The sequence below is a fragment of the Pantherophis guttatus genome, chromosome 1 (assembly GCF_059756535.1).
Source record: "Pantherophis guttatus breed Tessera chromosome 1, ASM5975653v1, whole genome shotgun sequence".
NCBI classification, from domain to species: domain Eukaryota; kingdom Metazoa; phylum Chordata; class Lepidosauria; order Squamata; family Colubridae; genus Pantherophis; species Pantherophis guttatus.
In genome coordinates, this window is record NC_142063.1 from 135735137 (window position 1) to 135754130 (window position 18994).

General features: G+C 36.1%; 1 protein-coding gene across 1 annotated transcript in view; it reads right to left on the reverse strand.

Moving 5' to 3' along the window:
* VWDE (von Willebrand factor D and EGF domains) overlaps positions 1-18994 on the reverse strand; it is a 325020-nt gene that overhangs the window by 160047 nt on the left and 145979 nt on the right. Inside the window, exons 5-9 of the mRNA XM_034424473.3 lie at positions 17287-17343; positions 15440-15672; positions 8501-8590; positions 3318-3453; positions 1312-1529 (exon numbers count right to left, since the gene is read on the reverse strand). Of these exons, the coding sequence (XP_034280364.3) occupies positions 1312-1529; positions 3318-3453; positions 8501-8590; positions 15440-15672; positions 17287-17343 (734 nt within the window). The remainder of the gene's footprint in view (positions 1-1311; positions 1530-3317; positions 3454-8500; positions 8591-15439; positions 15673-17286; positions 17344-18994) is intronic.

Below are 18994 nucleotides of genomic sequence, written 5' to 3' on the forward strand. Positions count from 1 at the left end.
TCTAGTTTTTAATTTTGTGAAGTCACAAATAACGTGTGAGTTCCTTTTGCAGTTAGATGGTCTAGGAACTGGATATATAAATGCATAGTTTGAGGAAGTTTGGGAAAGAGGAGAAGGAGGAGGAGGAGGAGGAGAAAGAGGAGGAGGATGTAGTGGTGGTGGAGGAGAAGGAATGGGTCAAGAGGAAGGGGAGCTCCAAAAATTATGGATGGATGGAGTTCCATATTAATTAATGAGATCCCAAGATTTAGATGTATTTCCCTTATTTTTTTCTTTCCTCATGCCTTTAATTTCTTACCTTACAATTCTTACCCCTATTTTGCGTTCTGGATAACACTGCTTACCTCAGAAAACAACAGCATGTATGGTATGTATTTTTGTATGTATGTATATATGTATGCATGTACATATATAATCTCAAATAAGATGGAAACTGGGGATAATTAAGAACTCCTTTCAAAGCTTTCTATTTACTGGTAGAACTGAAAACACTCCCTATAAGGATTTCCCCTTTGTCCTGAAAAATCTGGGTGACTTTCTTGATCAGATTTTGAAAGATCAGGATGGGATGGCTGGTGACACAGAACAAACAGAATTCTTTATAGATGACATCCTAAATACTGATTTGCACATTCATTAAGATGAGGCGTTCTGCTCAGGTTATTTTATATCATGATTTATAAAAATATATTCTTTATTCCTGACTAAAACAAATCAAATCCCTGATGAATAACAAAATTGTTCAGTTTGGGTTACAGTCATGAAACGTTCTGCATAACACAAGCAGTAAAGACAGCTATTGATACCAGGCCTACTATTTTCAAATATAATTAATTATTTTGCTGCATTTCTTTTGAATTTTATTCAGGTACAAGAAGGACTTTACTTTGATATATTTGAAAATATGGAACAGTTCAAAGGTTCCATTTTTCAGATCCAAATAAATGCTTGACGACTGAAACATGTGAAATATTTGCAACCCGATCCAATATCATTGAATTCAAGCCGAACAAAATTGAAGCAAATATAAATTACTGAAATCCAACTCTCATATAAGAACTCTTTCTTTCTCAAAAATGGTGCTTTTTCTAACAATGAAGAAGCTGACTTCTGGGGTTATTCAGTACATTTCAAAAATCTCTGTTAGGATTGGTTTATTAATCTTTTAAAAGATTGATTAGTTTCCAAATTTGGAAAGAGCAAAAGAATAATAAAGGTAAACATAAATAAAGATAACTGGGAAGGAGTGCTATGTGTTGTTGTTTTTTTACAACAGGCTGTAAAAACCTCTTGGTTGTTGCTTTAACTTACCTTGACATCCATGGGCTTATAATCATGCCACAGAGATTTACTTGGCTGAACTGGCTTGGCTGTGATATAACTGATAAAGTTTCCATTTTCTACAAAGTCATTCACAGCTCTTACAGCAAATGTTGCTCTTGCACAGCTGCTTTCTCTGCAGGGCCTTTGTTCCAGATCCACATGGCATGTTGAAAGGGCTATGTTCGGTGTCCTTTCTAACAAGTTATCTTTAAAAAGCACAAAAACATATTGGATAAATGTATAATGCTGTCCAGAATTTACTCGTTTTATTTTTCTGTTAGATAAATGATGTTGGATGGTCTTCTGTGTGTGATTAAAAATAATTCTTGCTGTACAGTACACAATCATTTTGAAACAGAAACAGACTATTATGTTGGAAAAAAATAGCAAAAAAGACCAAATATATATCTCAGCAATATTAGTTTATCTATTTAAAAATATCTATGTCTACCCCCATGCCAAATAGAGTTCCCAAGGATTCACAATATAGTTTACCCACTAAAATAATAAAGTATTTCAACACATGAAAATGTTAACATTTAAAAATAGGATTGTACAACTTCCTGTGTAAAGGAGATATCTGTTGTGGTCCGCTAGCAGCCTGTGGAACTGGCAGCAGAGTTGGACAGTGAGAAGGCTGGGGAGGAACATGGGCCAGTCCTGGAGTCTGTGGAAGGCCCAGTCTGTGTCGGAGGCAGAATGGGGCCAGGGCCATCTGGGAGTGATGCGTGGAATCCGGAGCCTCCAGAGTCGGACAGCAAAGAGGCAGAGGAACAGGAGGAACCTGTTCCTAGTGCATGCATGCGCAGAACTGCCAGAAGGCAAGAGCAGCTAAAGCAAAAGGGACAACTCAGGAGTAAGGCCAGGAGATGATTGGCCCCTCCCATAAGGTTTAAAGGAGAAACAAAGGCACTTGGGCCTTTTGTAGGAAAGCAGTGTTGCTAACTCTGTTTCCAGTCAGCATCTCTTGTTTGTTTCTGAACTCCATGGGGCTTTGCCAAGTAAGGCCTTTGGCAGGGTGTCAAAGAAGTTATAGGTTGGTGATTATCCTGAAGTACTTCTTCTGAAGGACTAGTTTTGCAACTAATTGGGACTCAGCTGGGAATGAACGTAATTCTCAGCTGTTACAATAAAATAGGTTTTTTTGGGACTAATGACTAGTGTATTGTAATGACTCAGTAATCCTAGGTCACAACAATATCTAGGGCTATATGCCATAATTCTGCACCCATGACTTTTAGCTCCATCCATTGGGTGGATGTCCCAGGAAACAGTGGATTCTTCAGTTGCCTCACTCTTAGAGTAAAAAGAGTGAAAACGTCTCCCAAATCCCTCATTCCAGTCTCTGAGGCTAGTTCTTTCCAGTGTTAAAGGGCAAAAAGAGGCAAATCAAGTGAGAGACACAGATACAAGACCATTTATCTTCAGGCATAGCCACTGAGGACAAACTGTGTGAGTTCTTAAACCTACAGTATGCCTAATATTTATTACATCATAGTAATTAAAGAAAATGGATCTGAGCTATACATTTAGGATCTGAGTTCTAAAACAGAAAATGTATATAGGTATGCTTTATCCATGTGTGTGTGTATATATATTTAATGATTGATAATGAAGTATAGGAAGAAGTTATTTTTTCCAAGCTAAACTAACATAAAGTATCATTAGTAAAGATTTTTGAACCCATTTTTTCTATTTCAATATACATTTCAACCATACCATCTGTAAAACCTAACATAAAGGTTCTATATTAACTGTCATGAATATTAACTTCTAATGTTAATAAAAATGAACAAATAGCTTAATGTACCACATCACTCAATGCTTGATGCATTTTTTCCCTCATCTGTTTGGTATTATAGCTATGGAACATATTTTACTTCTGAAGCATTTTACCACCTCTCTGCTTCTAGATTCATTACAGGTATGGTGACTTCAGGAAAAATGGGGGAAAAATGTGGCAGGTTATATGCTACCTGACATAAAGTACTTACCAGAAATCTGAGTGCTTAACTGTAAAGTAATTTTACAGATGTCATCCTGGGCCAAACATGTAATAGGAATGGTACTTAAGATTGTCAAAATATGTTCCTTTCCATCTTCTGCAATTTGTAATGATTCTGGTACAAACTGGAAATAAAGACAGGTTATCAATCTTAGATTAAGCTCATATCAACCCCTAATCTCTTCTCATGGGAAATGGCTTCTTATTTAAAGACGAACCTTTAATTTTTCTGCCTGGGAAGCAGACCTTTGAGACCATGAAGAGAGGAAGAAGGTTTCATGACTTAAAAAAGTCATGACACCTTACTTTTTCTTAAGTAAAAAAGACAGCCTAGCTAGAAACATACTGGGGGCCCTAGGAGGAATTCTAAGAGCATCCTAAGAGCATCAGTTTAAACATACTAAGGTCAGCCTTAGTATCTAAAAAATAAAATAATCTATTCTCAAGTTGATGATCATTTTGCTGAAAAAAGTCTGAAGATGAAATACTTTCTTGAAAAATGTTCTTTTTACCGTATTGTGCTTTTATTCCTTATACTGCCCAGAGTTTGTTTTGGTAGATGGTTAGCTATATAAGTTTCCCAGTGATTTCTCACTGAGGATTGTTTTGTTGCATTGTTAGAGAAAACTTTAGTTTTATTTATGAAAATTAGAAAGACATGAGACAAAAACAAATATAAGACTGGGAAGGACGGGTGGGAAGAAAATTAAACTAAACTGAACACAATTAAAATTAGCAGACTTTCTCCCAGACAACGCTAATGTATTGGAGTCAAACATATTCCTTGGAATTTTTAAAATAAAATCTATTCCACAGAAACAAATTTTATCTAAAGTCACACACACACACACACACACACACAGACACACCCACACACACACACACACGTATGTATTTATGCAGTGGTGGGATTCAAATAATTTAACAACCGGTTCTCTGCCCTAATGACTGGCTGGGTGGGTATGGCTGGCTGGGTGTGGCCAGAGTGGGTGTGACCCGGGGCAATGACAGTGCACAGCCTCTTGCAGCACTCTGCCAGCCAAAACGGGGCGTGGGGGTTAATTACAAAATGTGGGCTTTGCTTTGTGACATCCAGATCCAGGAAGCAAGGAATGTGAACTGCACAGAAAATACTTTTGTTTGGTTATGAAGAAATATCCCCAAAGTCAGATGTACACTAAATGTAGACTGACTTTTAGCTACACACCTTCCCAGCAAACAGCAAATTTTGAAGCTCCAGGTAAAGAGGATTCATTTTAGGATGAGTAACCACAGTTTGCATGTTGGAGCTTCCTAAAGGAATGCTGGGAAATTCTGTATTTTTAAAGAACATTTGAGGGAGGGGTGCAGAATAGCCTTTCTTGGTCTGAGGCTGTAGAGACCCAGAACCAATCAAAACACTTTTTATGAAGCAACTGATTAACACTGACAGTCACTAGTATATGAAAAGAAGAGCAAACTCCAATCACTTCTAGTCCTGATGATGTTATCTAGTTTGGTAATGAAACATCTGCAAGAAAACCATCAAGCTCAGAGAGCACCAAGGAACCCACAGTTCAACCTTGAACTACAAATATTATCTTCTATCAATAAACACTTTTTGGTTAGAGGGACTCAGAGCCTGCATTATATGAAATGGCTCCCAGTGGATTTCATCCTAAATTTTGATATGATTTCTGTAAATAAGGAATGTAGAATTATAATGGCTGAGTATTTGATCCTTCACACATTAAAAAAATACAAAGGATAAATAAATAAAAAACAGATTTGAAAAAAGAAAAGGCTCAAGAAAGAAAAAGAGTGAAAGTGTAAGAAAGAAAGAGGAAAAGAAGGAAAACTGAAAAAGAATGACTTCCAACTTTCTTTGGTACAGATATAAGTAAAAAGATATATCGAACTCTTACTCTAAGATTAACATTTGTCTATATTATTTCCATAATCCCTTATTTAATCATCAAAGCCCAATTCACAAAAAGTCCAGTAACGGTTCATATTGCTTTAATCACTATTTGTTAACAAAACCACAACTGATTTATTTAATTGCACCAAACTCTAAATAAAACAAGAATGGAAAATCCTAAACTCTAGTGTAGACTCATGTTTCTGAACTTTGGCAACTTTAAGGTGCATGGACTTCAATTCCCAGAATTCCCCAGGCAGCATGAAGTTTGCCCATCTTAAACTTGCCAACACTGAAAAACGCTGATCTACAGATAGGGATTTTTCCATTCCTCTTTTATTGGTTCCTACTTACTTATGAGCAATCATAATGCAAAATCCCCATTCCCAACTCACCCCACAGTAATGTTCATGCAAAATCTCCATTCCCAACTCCCCTAGAGCAGGGGTTTTGGGCCTGGAAGGCCTCCTGCACCACCCTGGAAGCCAAAATAGGGAGTGCAGGGGGACTCCTGGGAGAGGCAGGGTGGGGTGGGCGGGGCCAGCCAGAGGTGGGCTTAGCCGATTCTCCGAAGTGGGCAAAAAGTTAACAACCGGTTCGCTCAAACTGGTGTGAACTGGCTGAATCCCACCTCTGTATTTATGTATGTATAATATGTATAGTGTGATATGTCCCACATACATATGTATGTACATACATATATTTAAGCCGCCCTGAGTCTTCGGAGAGGGGCGGCATACAAATTGAATTAATAAATACATAATAAATAAATAAGGGTCACAGATTAAAGATTTAAGGATTTTTTTCTCAAATTACTATGCCTCTCATTTTCTTTCAAGTATACCAATTTTCATTGGGAAAAGGTTTGCTGTTCTTTTTTTTTCTTTCTGCCTTTACCCTCTTGCTTGCTCTTACTGCTATATTGGCAAGTTAACAAGATTTTGGATCAGTGCCCTCGCAAGATGAGGTGAAATTGTTATTTTGGTGGCTCCCTGAGATTTCTGCTAAGCTCTAAACCATTCAGTCAAATTAGCCACTGTAACTGCTTATTAAATAGACATTGACTTAATTTCCAAATGCTACCTTTTGCTTTTGAACATCTTTAGTAATTACAAAATAATTTTCAGGTATAGTTGGGTAATTGTTTCTTTTTACTGTTGCAGAAAGGGGAGAAAAACCTTTGAAAAATTCTATTAACTAACAGCATGGAACCGATTGGTTTAGTGCACTGTAGTGCTAGTAATGAAGGGAAAAAAAGTTAATTAAAAGGTGCTGGAGTGTATATTACAATAATTAGCTGGTCATGTTGCTTGTCTGTTATTCTACTTTGAATGTTGAAATGAATAGAAGAGGAATTTACATGAACATGAATATGATGATCTGACCATTCATCGAGCCATCTGACTAAAATTATCTATTGACAGAAGTGTCAAGTTTCTCTTTCTCGTTCTTCCCTAGCATGTTTCTCTTTTACTGGGGATGTTAAGACAGTGTTAAGAATCTAGTTCTTTGGATTCCAACTCTAATCTCTGATCATCAGTGATCTTAGCTACAGTTGATGTGTGAGCAAGTTTAGTAGTATGTGGAAACGCCAAAGGTTTCATAATTTTGTGGCTAAGGACTGCACCACAATTTTTTAGATTCCTAGCCAGTCTGTATTTTAAGACTGTTTTTATGCCTTTCTGATTTGTTCATTATTTACAAAAGCAAACTATAACTGATGTATTCTGAATCAAGGTTATGTTGACAACAGCATAACTGACTTCTACCATTCTACATTTGCTATCCTGGTCTAATCTTACTGTGGAAATAAATATAGATATAGTAGTTGTTGATACATAGCAAATAAATATGGGCAACTATAATTCAAAATAATGATACCCACGTTTCTCTCTGATACAGATATAAACATTAATTTTAAAATTGTTAAGCTAAAGTGATTTTAAAACAGTGTTATATTTCATGACTCTAATCATAAGACAATGAAATGGGGAAAGTTCAGAGGATAGCATTTATTCAATTTCTTCCCCATCCAATAGATGAGAAGAATTTTTTATTTGCTGACAATATTTAAATGTAGGAGGAAAACTGTGAAAATGGAAATGGAAAAGGAATAAGAAACTCAGTATATGACCAAGAATAACACATTCCAAATGTAGAGCATAACTGTACTTCCAAACATCTTCAAGGCAGATCTGGTTGAAACTAGAGGGTAAACAAAAGATTTCACCCATCTATGATGTTTGAGAAAATAATTTTATACATATAAATAATGCCACATTAGGCAAAGCTGTGATTATACTATTAAGTCAAAGGCATAATCACACAGATGATTATAAAGCACAGCAATTATTCTATAAAAGTGTTGGATTTAAAATACATTAAAAGGTGGAAGAGTTTTTAAAATGTTTATCCAATTAAAATTACTATTTTCACTCATTTCCTATTTTAGAATGTTTTATCATTGTGCTGTTGAAATTTTATTTATCAGATTTTTAACCTGTTTTTATGACTTTAGAAGTAATTCAAGTTGGCAAAACCTACACAACACTCCTTCTTCCTCCTATTTTCCCCACAACAACCACCCTGTGAGATAAACTAAGCTGAGTAATTGATCTAAAGTCAGCCAACCAGTTTTCATGTCTAAAATGGGACTAGAACTCACCGTCTCCTGGTTTTTAGGCTAGCACCTTACCACAACGCCAAACTGGCTCTCATGACATTTCACGAAGGAGGACACAAAAGAGGGGCTTACAAACTGCACATGAGCCAGGTGATGTACAATAGCTTCCTTGATATAAAAGAGAATTTGACCCCCATTTTTGTAAAAGAATGGTGCCTTTCAGAAAATTCAAAAGATTTGAATGTTGATCCCATGACAGACCTCATAAATATGATCATATGAAAGACACAGTTCATATTGCACAGTGTGAATCTGTCCTTATGGCCGATATTACCATAACTATTTATTTATTTGCACAGAATTATACATACAGAACCATACTACTCAGGTGAATGAACATGGGAGGATTTTTCTCTACCTAAAATGCTGCAGCTGTTAGTGTTTTTAAAAGACTGATAAAATGATTGATAGAATGGCAGGCAATTTATTCAAACATTTTCTGCTTCAGCACCTAGAAGCACCCTTCTTATAATCACGAAAGCCAATTTTATGGTGTGTTGTCTTGCGAAACAAGATGGCTAATATAGAAATCTCCATCAAGGCTATGCTAGAGAAGTTTATGAAATTACCGTAGATGTTATGTGGTTACCTTGATTCCAGCATAGAATCCATCGCTTTCCTCGGGGAGAGAGTGGTGATCAGGTGAGTCCCACCTAAAAGCTGTGACAGTGCAAGAGACCTGCAATAGATAAGCCAAACTATTTCAAAACCTTTTTGCCTCTTTTTTTTTTTTTTAAATGACAGGCTTATGAAAAACGATGGAAAATGTACTAAGCGATTGTTAGATTACACTTTATAAAAACTTATTTTGCTGCTCTTTGTCCTTGGCAATTGTTAGACCTCCTTCACAAAAAGGTAGCCTTCCCTGTCAAATTGAGAATGCACCGGGGAGAGGGGGGGCTCCAAGCACTAAAAACTAACAGTGAAATTTGTTCAAATAAATATCTCTATGTGGCTTTTAAAGTTGCTAAAAGCTGTTGCCAAGCCAGTTCAAAATGCACAGTATGCTCAAGAAGTCTTTGACCTTCAGAACTAGGACATCTGCCAATATGTGTAAGATTGGGCGAAACAGTTGTGCAGCATTTTTTAAGCTGCAGCCCTGCTTTATCATTTTAAGCATATGGTAACAAAAAAAAAATTCTTACAATATCAGCTATATTTCCTCACCCCCACATCCCTGATGCTTCTGTGCATTGCTTTTCAGAAGAATAGAACTGGAGAGCACAATGCTATGGGGCTCAGATATAGGGAATGGATTATTTAGTAGTGGAATCAATAAAGAGAGATGGATTGACATTTTCAAGGCCATCTATTCCCATATTCACCCTTTTGCAGGTGCTGCTACAGATAGGCTGTATTTCTGAACAAATATTACCATTGGAGCTAAGATTGTTATAGTTTATGAGATTTTCTTTTTTTTTTAGCCCAGGTTTTGTTAGAGGTTTTATGCTGCTGATTTAGTGATTGCTGGATTGATCATGTTATTTTTCAATGCTTCCAAATTGTCTAGAATCGCCAAAGCTGAACAGGACTATCTATGTTATTATTTTTCTTTTAAACTGCCCTTTTGTACCACATTTGGATCAATAAATGGGTGGTCTGAGTAGGCATCAAGGACCTACTGGACCTGATTTCAACTTTAGATGTAACATCTTTGAATTACAATGTTTTTGGCTAAATGGCAAACCAATTGCAAAAAATCTATAACTCAAAGTGCAAAAATTTAAGTATCTTTGAGGTAAGCATCTATATAGAGTGGTCTTTTGGTCCTGGGGAGGAAAAAGCCAATCATGTATATATTTTTAACACTATTGTACCAGGAATATAGATCAATGTTGTACATAAAATAATACATGGCCTTTTCAAAAGTGCACTGCCTTCTTTCTTGGACTATGTGTTTATAGTGCAAGTTAAACTTTGATCATTAGAAGCTACTTGCCTCATAAATCAATACAGTTCAAGCTAATTATATATGCTGGAATAATAGCAATACATGTCTTCTCTCCAATGAGGCAACAAAGCACCTGTTCTCCCCAATTTCTCTCCCAAAATTTAGCCAATACACCTTTCTTGGAAAAAAAAATCTGTTCACATTCACTAATTGTAGGCTTTTTTCTTTTGTAAAACAAGGTCAAAATTGGCTATTCAGGAGATGAATCATTATTAGAATCTGATGTTCCTGGAACTTGCTCCTTCGAAGCCAAATCTGATTCCTTGCTTATTCATCATTAAGTGATGCAGTTATTAAGTGACATCCAATTTTATAATCTTTTTTTGCGGCCATTAAGCAAATCACTGTGGTTGTTAAAAGGGGCATTCCATGATTGCTATTTGTGACTTCCCCTGTCAGTTTTCCCTTTGACATTGTTCGTTGGAAGGTGACTGGGGGGTGGGGGGGAATCACAAATAGTGATCGCGTGATCCAAGGATGCTGCAACCATTGAAAATATATGCCCATTGCCAAATGCCTAAATTATGATCATATGACTACACCGATGCTACGATGGTCATAAATGCAACACTTGATTATAAGTCACTTTTTCAGCACTGTTGTAATTTTGAACGGATGACTACCTGTAACAGAGTTCTCTAGCATCTCTTATTTGTTGCTGTAGAAATTATTAAATTATTTTCTTTTTACAAATTCTCAGCAAAAGGCTTGGCTGTCTGGCAAATTCTGGAAATTGAAATTTATACCTCTAAAAGCTGCACAGACTGTGAAATACTGCATTGCATTGTATTTCTATGTGTGAAGTTTCTTCCTTTGTAAATTTAGATCTCCTCCTCCTCCTCCTCCTCACAATAGGCAGACATACATTTTAGTCACTGGTCTGTAGTCTTGAGAATGTGCCACACAATTATTGGGATATGTTTTCTCACAAGCTTCTTGCCTTTAGCTAAATATTGGTTCCTAGCAGGGGTGGGTTCTACTTACCTTTACTACCGGTTCGCAACGGGGCCACATGCGCTTGCTCGTTTCACTCATATGCATGCGTGCTCTTCTGCGCGTGCGCAGAAGCGTTTTGATGATGTCAAGGTCAGTGGGCAGAGCCTCCCGCCAGTTTTACTACTGGTTCTATAGAACTGGTGCGAACCGGGGGCAACCCACCACTGGTTCCTAGTGTTTAACTAAGCAATCATAGGTTTTCCCCCTCCTTTTATCATTTCCAAAGAAAGGGGTGAAATGGAAAAGATACAGGCTATGTAAAGACAACTTTGACTATGGGAATGAATATTTTATTCCTAAAGCTTCTCAATAAAATAAAACCCTTCTTATCCCTAAATTTTAAAAGTATTAGAAGGGATTGATTTATTTAAGCTAAACGTATCATGGAAATCCAGAACCATGGCATTCCCTACTGAGATGTGGAGAAGAAAGACACCTATAGACATCAGGAGGATTGTTTTGTGATGGAGTTTGAGAAATTGGCAATGTGCGCAGATTTAATTTTTCTGTGTGTGCCTTGTTGTACAGTCGTGATAGAAAAAAATAGAATTGCATTCTTATTAGGGTGGTGGTGGGTTGGTTTTTTTTTTTTTTTGGCAGCAATCCCTTGGATATAAATTTGACAAGTTCACATGATTTGTTAGAATAATAATTGGAAAAGGCAGTTTAAGCCATTAAGCCCAACTGTCAGGACAAGAATCTAAACTAAGTATCCATAACATATATCGTAGATATTCAGTCTCTGCATGCTGCATGGAGGAGTGTGCTATGCTTGTGTTGTGTCTTGTGTTTTTAAATTGGCTGTACACCGCCCTGAGTCCTTCGGGAGAAGGACGGTATAGAAATAAAATTATTATTATTATTATTATTATTATTGTTGTTGTTGTTGTTGTTGTTGTTGTTATTGTTAATGAAGGTTCCCTCCACCTTGAACATTCAAGTTGGAATCTGTCTCCCAAGTTTCCATGTCCGCCATTCTGACATGGAACTTTAATTCTGACATTGTGATATAGATTGCTTGGAGTCCTCTCTCTTTTCTCTTCAAAGGCAAATACTTCTAGTTCCTTCAGGCTCTCCTTATAGCACTTGGTTTCTATTCCTTTAATTATTGTTGTTCTTCATAGATATACATGGGAACTGACAGAGGAACATATGATGGGAAAACGAGCATAGAAAATTATAGGAGAAAGTGAATAAGAATCTGGTTCTTGTCTAATTTTCTGTCTGTCACATACAGAGTTCTATATGGGAGAGGCTGACCCATTTGCGAATTATATACTTGCCAGAGGTGAAATTCAGCAGGTTCTGACAGGTTCTGGAGAGCCAGTAGAGGAAATCTTGAGTAGTTCGGAGAACCAGCAAATGCCACCTCTGGCTGGCCCCAGAGTGGGGTGGGAATGGAGTTTTTGCAATATCCTTCCTTCAGGAGTAGGGAGGGAATGGGGATTTTGCACTATCCTTCCCCCAGGAGTGGGGAAGAAATGGGGATTTTGCAGTATCCTTCCGTGGAGTGGGGTGGAAATGGAGATTTTGCAGTATCCTTCCCCTGCCACGCCCACCAAGCCACGCCCACAGAACTGGTAGTAAAAAAATTTGAATTTCACCACTGATCCTTGCCCTCTTTCGATGATGTAGGGCCATAAAGGCACAGAGTTCTGAATGCTTGGGGCTGATGTTTCCCATCCTTTAAATATTACTTCTTGATCCAGTCATCTTGTGTGTGTGTGTGTGTGTGTGTGTGTGTGTTGTAGGGGAGAGAATAACATTGTACTCCATGTTATGTAATTTCTGTTATTGAAAAGAACAAATAAAGTTTATCAGAGGAGGGAGAGGGATTTTTTTAGCACAATAAGATTCAGACGGAGCTATCTATTACAATTACAGCAAGTCAAAATAATTTGAATTGGAAATTATGCTTGATTCAGAGAGGGTAGTTTCAAGATTTGTTTTCATTCAAGCAATCCACATCCCTTGTTGTGGAATTTCACTGTGAAAATTAATTTTAAAAATCCAGAACTCTTTCTGAAAGCAATATTTAATACATCAAGAATCATTGTACTGCATTTAACAGAATTAAAAGTGTGGGGAAAAGAAATCTCTGTCTCTCTTTTCTTTTATACTGGAAGGATCTCAAATAATTACCTTTCTTTCTAATCTATCCACAGAAATAAATCACTATGGAATTTTGTACAAGAGTTGTTATTTTTCAGTATTTGGGGGGAAGAGTTGCCACTATAATTGAAAATATTGTAACTCTTCAACAAGATGGCCAATGCTAATAACAAACTAAAAGGCAATTTTACATAAGCCTTTTCTAAAGTGCATGCCATTTCATGTCATGAATTTCCAAACTGCTGTCCAGAGCAAAAATGACCATTATTTAATGGCACATCCTGCTTTCTTAGCATTACCCACTGCGCACATACTACCAGCTGCAATTTACAGATGGCTGTCCCTCCAGGTATAGAATGACCTCTGTCAATATCATCTAAATAGATCTTGGGATTGCTACAATTTCAAATCAGATAGAATGGGCTATCTTGAGCATTTACCCAAGGGGAAAAAAGCATATTACAGATTTATTTATTAAAGCTGCAGTAGTTTTGCTAGCATTTGGCTGTCAGCTGAGCTCAAATAGCATAACTGTACAAAGTTGTGACTTTTCTAAACATGATGGGGAAATGGTATTGGCTATTTACTAGATATGCTAATAAAAGTTCAAATTCTGTGGACTAGTCAAGCTCAATGACTCTGGTTAAGGGATGAAGATCTTGATGGAAACTTGATATTGGGTGTGAACAATATTACTAATGAAAATTTAAATGAATGGAAAGTAGTTCAGATGTGTCAATCATATGGGAACAGAATGCTAATTTTTAAGATCCCAGTCTTTTTTTGGCAGCTTTTGAGAAATAAGTAGCATGGAAAAGTACGGAGGTACTTGAAAATTATATTGAATAAATGCAAAATTGGCTGTTACAATTAGTGACTCCAGATACCTTCATTTGCAACACCCACCATAGAAAGGCTGATTTGGATGGATCTTAATCTTAGCTGGCCACTAAAGAAGGTCAAGTAGATGTCACAAAACCCTGTCAATTCTGATATTACATCAATCATATTTTAGTATAGTTGGTAGAAATTAAAAGGCAGCAAAAAAAAAAACATGCTTCATTGTGTACACATGTACATCTTGCTTTAGTTTATAGCATTAAATCACTGTGCATGCAATATTTTGTAAGCCTTAACAAAAATTGATAAAATGCCAGTTTTATCTCAAAATTGTAGAAAGGGAATGATAGGCGAAAGGAGGCCTTGCCTATCAGGATATAAGCAAGATTCCAATTTATTTATGAACTACCCTGCTAAGAAAACTGAGTGTCAGCATACTTAAATATTTGGATTTTAGTTTGCTAAATCTTTTTAATTCATTAAACAGAGTAAGTGACAGAATACGTGGCATGTCACCTCAAGTGTGAATAAGGGACAATTAAGAACTGAGACAGGGCTTTCAAATCTTTTCCTCAAATGAAAAATCTGAAGAAAGAATGATAGACTAGCAGTGGAATAGGAGGCCAATTTTAGTTTTTCAAGCAGAAACCAAGGCCAAAATTATATGAGGCTTTGAACATATCATCCTATCTTTTAGGAGTTTCTTTTATTTCTTATCTGTAGTGATTTGAGAACAAAGAACTATCTGTGCTATATATTGTGGTCCACTTTGGACATCTGCTGTTATTTGTAGGAATATGGGATTCATAACTTTTTAGTTCTTTCTATTATTGGCAGATTCTTAATAATGTTATATAATTAACTATGTGTTACATCATTGACTCATTTATGTGAGTTCATGAAAACAAAATTTTGGAGATCCACTTCTGGAATCAAGATGGTTCTCTGAAGTTATGGTCAAGAAATCCAGTGTTTTTATTAAGTTTTAATTTCACTTAAATACAAAGAATTGTGCTGTAGGGATTTGATTCAGGTTAACCAAACTGCTTTTTGGTTATTACAGTGCTCTAAGAGGGTAGAGTTGTTTTTATTCAACACGAACCGCAGTGGCGCAGTGGTTAGAGTGCAGTATTGCAGGCTGCAGGCTACTTCTGCTGACTGCCAGCTTCCTGCAATTTGGCGGTTCAAATCTCACCAGGCTCAAGGTTGACTCAGCCTTCCATCCTTCCAAGGTGGGTAAAATGAGGACCCAAATTGTTGGGGGCAATGTGCTGACTCTGTAAACTGCTTAGAGAGGGCTGTAAAGCACTGTGAAGTTGTATATAAGTCTAAGTGCTATTACTATATGATCTATTATTACTTATTTACCTGTTTTAAAATATGTAATGCTATGCAGTACAACAATTTTTTGGGGGGGATAAGTGAATTAGATTGCTTTATAGTTCTAAACTTAATAAAATGTACACAATCCTATTACATTAAAATGCATTGCTTCTTGAAGACCGTGTTTTACTTTTAGGCCAAATTCAGGCTCAAGATATGAGAGTTAATAAGAACTAAAAAAGAGAAAAAGCACTACAGAATGATTGTCTTTCTTGACCTTGTCTTCTGAGTTCAAGAAAGCTTTACCGTATCTCCCAATCTGAAATTAATTCCATCCATCTCCACGTAGGAGAAGGTCTGCACAGTTGTGTCATGATGAAGCCGTTCTTTCACATTGGATGTAGAAAGTCGTGACCAGATCACTGTATAGCCCATAGCCCAATTTGAAGTTGGACTGCTGAAAGTGCATTTTAAGTAGACCTGGGACCCCAAAAGCTCAGGTGTAACTACTGGATGTAAAGCTGGAATATGGAATTTCCCTAGGTGGGAAGAAAAGCAGACTGTTATATAATGCACAGGAGTTAAAAATCAATAATTCGACCCATTTAAAATTATAAATAAGTCAGTACTATAGAACTGAAAAAGACATGTAAAGCCCTATGCTTTCTGAATGAAAATTATACATTTATACTATGCTATATTATGAGAACTGAACAAACTTCCTGAATGAGAAGCGAAAGAAAGAAAGAAAGAAAGAAAGAAAGAAAGAAAGAAAGAAAGAAAGGAAGGAAGGAAGGAAGGAAGGAAGGAAGGAAGGAAGGAAGGAAGGAAGGAAGGAAGGAAGGAAGAAAAACTAGAAAGTCCAGTTGCCTTTAAAATACAAGCACCTTTGGGACAACTATGACCCAGATGAATCAGAACTTCTGTAGACATTTATACTATGCAATTTTTGCAGACAGGTGAAAACTGAAGAGTTGCAAGTTGTGACTAAACTGAGTGGTTCAAAGTAACAAGGTAGTAAGAAATGATTATCAAAGCATTTCCAATGATTGCAAACAAAAGAGAGGTTTGCTTAGTAATCCTTCAATATCAACAAGGGAGCACTAAAATAATATCCCTACTCAGTTTGATTCACAGTCATGTCCTCAAGGACAGGAAGTCAGCATACCTATAGGAGATTCTGAAATTGAAAAACTTCAGGCACTTCTAGTCATGGGATCCCATCTTCAACCTTTTGAATTATCTTAGCCCAAGGATGAAGACTGAAATTAAGTGGTAGCCCAAAGTTAGAGGAACATCTTTTTATAGCCTGTGGATTTTTTTCTGCCACAAGGATTCTGAGGTTTCAGAAATATTCATGAATTATTTACATTTAAAAACAGCAGAGAACAGGGATGTACTTAACAGCTCTCTTGGTCCTGACTAGATCTTAATTCCCAAACATCAAAGAGCCAGAAATCATAATATGTGAAAGTCCTTCAACTATGATAATAACCAAATCTGGAGGGATGTACAGTGAGGAAGTTTTTTTCTTTAAAAAAATCCTTCATCTCCAATCCAGTAAAGAAAGGTCTGTCCATTCAACTATATGACTGGATATAAAACATAGTTTTGGTGTTATTGGCATTCTTTGTTTTATTTTTAAAATATTTATTTATATAGCCCCTTGTTTAGAAAACAACTCTGGCTAACAAACCTTGTTTAGAAAACAACTCTGGGCAACAATTTTTTAAATGATAATTAAAAACACCCATATCAAACCTAATCAAAGATATTGGCAGCCAAGGGCACCAATCAATATACTGCAATGCCCCTTAGAGATAGACTCTACACTCTAGTTTAATGCCCAAATGTACAAGCTATTTGTACAGTACCTTACAAATAGCCCTGGCAATAGATAAACATTGGTTCCCAAGATTGCATATTTGCTACAAATAAGCATAATAATGAGCATAATAAACCAGGGTTTGCTTATATAACTCTTAGTTGCATTCTCATCCTACATATGAGCTTTGGGTGGTCTCCTAATTTCCAAAAGTTTCTTTGGAAATATGCACGAAAGATCACCAATGTGAATGTGGAACAATGCTTTCATCGGTTCTGCAGATAAAAGATAATTCATATACTGTATGTAGTTCATGTTATTAAATTACCTTTAATGATGTCTTCTGATTCAGTTCTTTTGGGATCAAAAGAGTTGAGCTGTGATTCTTTAACAACGAAAGAAATAAATCAATTAACTTGGAATGGTGAAGTGGTGAAGCAAGTGCTAAGAGTTTTCTGATACTTCACTGGACATATTTTGACTTATCGATCTAATAGCTTTCATAGTTTTCACGGATTCTCAGGTAAGAAATATGTGCCTCAGCATTTCAGCTTTGAAATACAGAACTGGCTTGCTTCTTTTGGAGGTTTGAAATAAGTCTTTTCAGCATTATATATTTTGCAAAGAAACATAACCAGTTATGTGCAAATATATACAACTATTCAAAATCAATCCTGTCTGCCTATCTGTCTGTCTACCCCTCCATCCATCTTTCAAATATTGGGAGTAAAACTCCCCATGGTGAGTAAACTCACCATGGCCAATGCACTGCAGCCAACTTGCCACTGTCAACTCACTGCAGGACAATTCAACAATTCAATTTAACAATTTAAAATAATTTAAAAAAATAATTTTTGTTATTCACATTTCATTTTGTTCTTCCTTTTGCATCCTTTCTTTGTTATTATGTAACTCTTGTCCTGAGGTGAGTTGGCTGTGGCAAGGTGACTTGGATACAGTGAGTTGTCCTGCAGTGACTTGGCTACAGTTAGTTGGCCATGGTGAATTGGCCGCAGCAAGTTGTCATAGACCCTACTGACAGATAGATCTGGTCTCAGTGATTTGTTCCTTAATTACATATTCATATACATATATACATATACATATACATACACATATACATATACATATACATATACATATACATATACATATACATATACATGTTATTATTATTAAATGAACTGCCCCTGAAGAACATTTGAAAAAATGAAGACAACACCAAAACAAACAAATTCAAAAATAATTTTGACAGTTTTTTTTATATGCATTTTTCATCATATTTTTAAAAATGTACTATGTTTATTTTGTCTCCAGGCCCAATTCAAACTTCTGGTTCTTACCACAAAAATCTAAATTACATCTTCTAATATCAAGAAAGTTTATATCGATATAAATACAGGAAAATATTTTGTGTAGCAACATCTCAATTATCTGATAATTTGAATAGAGAGATTAAGCCTGTCAAAGGTTCATTTAATGCAGATAGTAAAAACATTTTAAAAACTATTTTGTCTTTTAATTATTTTATTAGCTCCACTCTCCTAGAAATTTTAAAGTGTTCTTGGGGTATTTTATGTGACTCTTTGATTATAACCTGTTTTTATGTTTGTTATAAATACACTTTGGGACTACAGATAAGATTTAAAACTCAGCTTCTAATACTGAAATTAATAAAGAAATGTTAACATGAAGTTTAATAGTATTGAGATCAGTGAGCTTATTAAAGTTAATATTGTGCCATCCATGTGCTTTGCAAAATGCAAAAATGTTTCTTGCCTTCTTACAATATAAAATATGATGCAAAAAAGTCAGAAGAAGAAGGATAAGAGATAATCATGCCACAAAGTTAAACTGAGTTACAGAAGGCATGAAAGTCAGGAGATTATGCCAAAATCATGACAGAAAAGGGCATTTTTGAGGAGACAACTGAATTGAAATAGAAGTAGCATCACTCAAGTGTTCTGAGAGGCAGTTTCAAGCACAAAGGGCAATCAAGGAGAAAAAAAAGTTATTTGAGTAGACAAGAAACTAAA